General features: G+C 39.5%; 1 protein-coding gene across 1 annotated transcript in view; it reads right to left on the bottom strand.

Moving 5' to 3' along the window:
- Window positions 1–2,416: 2,416 nt before the first annotated feature.
- LOC130285205 (cytochrome P450 2W1-like) overlaps window positions 2,417–6,000 on the bottom strand; it is a 56,950-nt gene continuing 53,366 nt past the window's right edge. Inside the window, exon 9 of the mRNA XM_056536527.1 lies at window positions 2,417–2,647. Coding sequence (XP_056392502.1) covers window positions 2,460–2,647 — 188 coding nt within the window. The 3' untranslated portion in view covers window positions 2,417–2,459. The remainder of the gene's footprint in view (window positions 2,648–6,000) is intronic.

Genomic DNA, 6,000 nt, shown 5'->3' with positions numbered 1-6,000 from the left:
AACGTATCCCCTATCCTTTGAACAGGGGATACCTTTTCCTATCCCGGAGTACTCTTGAGTGTAGTGCGGCATGGATAGCATTTTGCAGGGGCCGGGGACTTTATAAACTGTTGTACCAGCCCGGACCACACAAGACACTTGTCTATATCTATGCTACTTTGCTAATTATGAAGAAGACGAACCTCTTTGATAAATGTGGGGTACATGACGTACACCCAGACAAGAAGGTGCAAAAATAACTTGATTTACACAATCATATGATAACCCCCCTGGCATGTTTGTAAATGGGCACAAAGCAGAAAACTGCCTTGTTGTTTTGCACTTTACGCACGTTTTTTGTGTTTTGTTTTTACGTTGTGATCAAGGCTAAAACGGAGTTCTATAAAGGCATAGCATAGCTGTATTATACATTATTGTAGTGGGCTCACGGTGCGTACCACTTATTTTATATATCAGCATACAGGTGGGAATTCATAATATCTGCACAATTATACATTTTTGTAAAATTTGTGGGGATTGTGGCGGCCGTGCAACAAGTTTATCAAATGTCACACAGCACTTGATGAATTTTTTGCTGCAATATTGTCCCACTGAGATGTTGCTCCTATAAGAACTTTACAGTCCTAGGGGTAAGTTACCCCAGTTTGTTTGTTGTTCTTTGGCGTTTTCTTTGGGACAGTGAATTTTTGCACCAAAGTTTTGCAAATTTAAAGGGGTACTTGGGCCACAGACATCTTATCCCGTATTCAAAGGAGGCCGTCACGCCCCCTCCCATAGACAAGAATGGAGGGGGGGGGGGGGGGGGGTGGGATGTTGCGTCTCCAGCCGCTCATACCCAGCATTCTAAACTTACTGTAAGTACTGCATGGAGATAATCGGGGTCCCAGCGGTGGGACCCCCACAATCATACATTTTATTCCCTATCCTTTGAATAGGGGAGAAGATGCCTGTGGGTGGATTACCTCTTTAAAGGGGAACTCTGGTGGAAAACAAATGTTTTCAAATCAACTGGTGCCAGAAAGTTAAATACTGGAAGGACTACGTTTTTTTTTTTTAATAGAAGTTATTTACAAATTTGGTTAACCTTCTGGCACCAGTTGACTTATAAAGACCTAGAATTTTTTTTTCCCACCGGAGTACCCCTTTAATTCTTCCAGTTCAGCTGCTGTATACTACAGAGAAAGTTCTTTTCTTTTTGAATTTTTTTCTGTCTGACCACAGCGCTGACACCTTTCTCCATGTCAGGAACTGTCCAGAGGAGGAGAGGTTTGCTATGTGGATATGCTTCAAATTTCGACAGTTCCTGACACGGACAGAGGTGTCAGCAGAGAGCACTGTGGTCAGACAGGAAAGAAAAATTTCCTCTGTAGTATATATACACAACAGCTGATAAGTACTGGAAGGATTAAGTTTTTTTTCTAATAGAAGTAATTTACAAATCTGTTTATCAGCTGTTGTGTATATATACTACAGAGGAAATTTTTCTTTCCTGTCTGACCACAGTGCTCTCTGCTGCCACCTCTGTCCGTGTCAGGAACTGTCGAAATTTGAAGCATATCCACATAGCAAACCTCTCCTCCTCTGGACAGTTCCTGACATGGAGAAAGGTGTCAGCGCTGTGGTCAGACAGAAAAAAATTCAAAAAGAAAAGAACTTTCTCTGTAGTATACAGCAGCTGAAATGGAAGAATTAAAGGGGTACTCTGGTGGGAAAAAAAAACATTTCTAGGTCTTTATAAGTCAACTGGTGCCAGAAGGTTAACCAAATTTGTAAATAACTTCTATTAAAAAATCTTTACCCTTCCAGTACTTTTTAGCAGCTGTATGCTACAGAATTTCCGCTGTACCATACAGCTGCTAAAAAGTACAGGAAGGATAAAGATTTTTTAATAGAAGTAATTTACCAATCTGTTTAACTTTCTGGCATCAGTTGATTTAAAAAAAAGTTTTCCACCGGAACACCCCTTTTAGGGTACGTTCCCACCTGGCGTATACACAACGTATTTCACGCTGCGTAAAATCTGCAGCAGCAGAGGTAAATACGCTTCGTATTCCTCGCTCACCATACACACAAGGCTTTCCGGCGGCAGCCCTATGTGTGTAGTGAGTTTTGGAGGTGGGGCCGTGTGGCTGCGTGACGTGCGACTCCGCCTCCAAAACTCACTAAACACATAGGGCTGCTGCCGAAAAGCCTTGTGTTTATGGTGAGCAAGGGATACGCAGCGTATTTACCTCTGCTGCTGCAGATTTTGTGCAGCGTGAAATACGCTGTGTAAACACCAGGTAGGAACGTGCCCTAAACCTGTTTGTTAAATGGTCTAAAACTAATTTTGAGGTAACAAAGATTATATGTCATACGGCTCCCTTATGGGATTAGATGGGGTCCCAGAGGTGAGACCCCGATCAGTTAATATATTGTACAAGCCCTGAGAGATAATGTGCCGTCCTCCTATAGACGGATCAATTCACCACAGCACAGCACTGCAGATGAAGCTGAGGCCTTAGTGTGAAACATTGGGTGGCATTGAGGTCTAAGTCACATTCCTTCATACCGTGTTGAGGGGTAAAGGTGAACTTTTGAAGTAATCCCGTTAAAAATATGAACAGCTCCATCTTCGCCAAACTCGCTCCTGCGCAAAGTCTGCGCCCTATAGAGAGAAACCCAAATGTAAGAAGGATTCATCATGCAGCCTTCGAAAGGGGACATGAATGGGGGACACCGCTCCTTGACATCCGTATGAGCTTACAAGGCATATAGGCAGGGTTTGTCTTTAACCCCTAACATGATATTAAATAGAATCAAGGGCAGTGCAGCTCAATCAATAAATAGCCTGAGGTTAACTGGTAAGGTCTGATTACCCCAAGACCAAGAAATATATAGATAAATCGCATATCGACACCATGATGCGCTATACTTCTACGTAATTGATTTATGTTATATCTATATGATATGTCTCTTTTTCTTTAATTCTTTCCATTTTAATATACATGTATATATTTTAATCTGTATGTATTTACAGTACCCATTATGGTTTCTAGTTGTACATATTTTCTACTTTTTTCCTCACTCTGCCCATTTCATTTTTTATTATTTATTTATTTTTTATTTTTTTAGTTTTTTTATTTATATTATTATCAATATTTTTCATCCTCATATTTACTTTTTACTTTTTCTTTTATTTTCTATTCTTTATTTTTATCTTTATTTTTATTTTTCCATTCTTACACTTGCGCATTATTATTAATTTTCTTAGCTTCATCTATTTGTTCGCTTTATATACATTTTTTTCATTATTTTACTTCTATACACACACATTCTATGAGCATTCATCATACACTATCTATTTAATCCCCAATTTCTTTTTCACACACATTCCTGACACTGGTTTTCCCCATATATGTATGTGTATGAATATATATATATATATATATATATATATATATATATATGTGTGTGTGTGTATGTATATATATATATATATATATATATATATATATATATACATATATACCACTTATATACATTATTCCCTTTTTTTTTTCCACTGATCCATTTTCAATTTTCATATATATTTCTCTCATCTATTCTCTTTTCCACATTCTTATTTCCATATTCCACTACTCTGGGTTTCTCTTTGTACTGTTACTTTTCCACACGCACTAATAACATCACTTACATTTTCATTATATATACCTGCATACCATCTGCTAGCCCCTTTTTAATATATTAAGGCTACTGAGGAATACCACAATTGTGGTGAAACGCGTTTAGCCTCAATCTTTAAGTATTGCAACAACCATCTTTTGTTTACATCAGCCACTAAGTCAGCCGATACCGCCTTGCCAGCGCTGCAGTACCCAGACTCGTGGCCCACTATTGAAGAGCGCTATTCACACCACGAGGACGCCGGCTGACAGCTGATTGCTGCTCCTTAGGCCGACGGGCAAATAGTGCCCAGCAAAACTCCATTCATCCACCGCTTCATATTGGATGCCGGCTCTCTGCACTACAGAGGACAACATCTCATCATTTGGGACCAACGTACCTTCACAAACGCCCTCCCGGAGGAACCCCTACACCTATGCCAGGTTGGTGGTTGCCCTCGTTCTAGTCCGTGCGGGCGCTGATTTATCCCAGTCTCCAGGAGTCTGCCGCTCCTGAGACAGTCAGCTGCCGTGCAACACGGTGAAGACTGCAAACAAGGTACCGCTCTGAATGTCCTATACTGTGATCGTTCTTTGAAGCAAAGTGGAAGTTATAACTGTATCGCTCATCTCATCTGCTACATTTACCGGACACTTTGTATCTACTTTGTTGCCAATACAGTACATTGGCTTCATGTGATGAACAATTCTAACCACTGTGGCTGCTAAAATAGATTAGAACTATTATATTGACTTTGGTCATTGGCTGCTATCTTATACAAAGTATTTTATGAACATTTACATAATTATTTTTATAAGAAGGTTGGCAATCTATAATTTTTTATTTTTTTATTTATCTTTAATAAGCACATTTTCTAATACCTGGGCAAGGGTTCTGCCCAGGTGTTTTAATATCATTTTAACTCAATAAATGCACATGATTAAGTTATATTTTGCAGGTATTTTTATTATTACCATAATCAAGATAGGATTACTGTAGTCATTATCAGTTCCATTTCCATTTATCTCTTATTTTTATTTGTGATCTACCATCTGTCAATTTGTCTATATCTTTTATCTCCATCTTTTTGCTTCTTCCTTTTTATTCTTTCTCCTTTTCACTTATTTTTTCTTATTTCAATATCCTTGAGGACTGGTCATATAATTTCTTCATTATACGGTATTTATCATGATATTAAATAGGGCTAGTCAATGTAGTATTAGGATTTATTCGCACGTACAGTATCCTGCACATATTTGATGCTTCAGATCTTATGCTGCAAATTTCAATGTAAAGTAAATCTGCAGCATCAAATATGTGAAGAATACTGTACTGGTGAATACACCCTTAATCATACAAAGGACATGGAATGTTGTTTCTCTATATGACTTTCTGAGCAGTTGTCACAGAATTACTACCTTGTAAAACACTTCTTTAGGATAGGGTCACACATAGTGCATCCACAGCGTACTCACATACACCGCAACCGCTCTCAGGGAGCAGGGGGAGCGATAGCAATGTCTGTGATTACAATGCGCAGATCACTGTGTGTCTGCTCGTAGCGGCGGATTTCTGTTACGACCAAAACAGGACGCACAGGCACAGAAGAAGGCACACTCTAGGGGCGGTCAGTAGCGCATCCGCAGTGTCAAATATGCTGTAGATGCGCTACGTGTGACCCTACCCTTGGGAGGTCACTTGTAAAGGGGTACTCCGCTGCTCAGTGGCATCTCCAGCATTCATATTTAGGGGGGGGGGCACATGGGGGGCCCAGTGACAAAAGTGGGGGGGGGGGGGCAATTTTTAAAACGTGTATGTGTGTGTGTATATATATATATATATCATAAATAAATACACACACACACTGTGCAGAACATGTTTAATTTATAAAAAATGTTTATTTAAAATCTTCATACGTTCTTGTTGCACAATGATTTTTTTTTTTCCGTTTTTGCCGTAGATTTTTGGGTAAAATGACTGATGTCACTACAAAGTAGCATTGGTGGCGCAAAAAATAAGCCATCATATGGATTTTTAGGTGCAAAATTGAAAGGGTTAGGATTTTTAAAAGGTAAGGAGGAAAAAACGAAAGTGCAAAAACAGAAAAACGCTATGTCCTTAAGGCGTTAAAACTTTTGGACGCTACCATCAACTTTGATAGCGGCATCTAAAGTGTTAATGTCAAACAATAGCCTGATTGGTGATGTCTGGCATTAGCTGAGGGTTCTAGCTAATGATTTATACAACACAGTGGGAGCAGGCACTGTACATACACATCCGCCTTGTGTCCTTAGGGCTCATTTACATGGACGGATCCTCAGCATATTCTACTCTGCGCATCCCCCGACAATGGGC

Source organism: Hyla sarda, chromosome 8 (assembly GCF_029499605.1).
Source record: "Hyla sarda isolate aHylSar1 chromosome 8, aHylSar1.hap1, whole genome shotgun sequence".
Taxonomy (NCBI): Eukaryota; Metazoa; Chordata; class Amphibia; order Anura; family Hylidae; genus Hyla; species Hyla sarda.
Note: the sequence above shows the minus strand (reverse complement) of the source record. Positions and strands in the feature narration are given on the sequence as shown.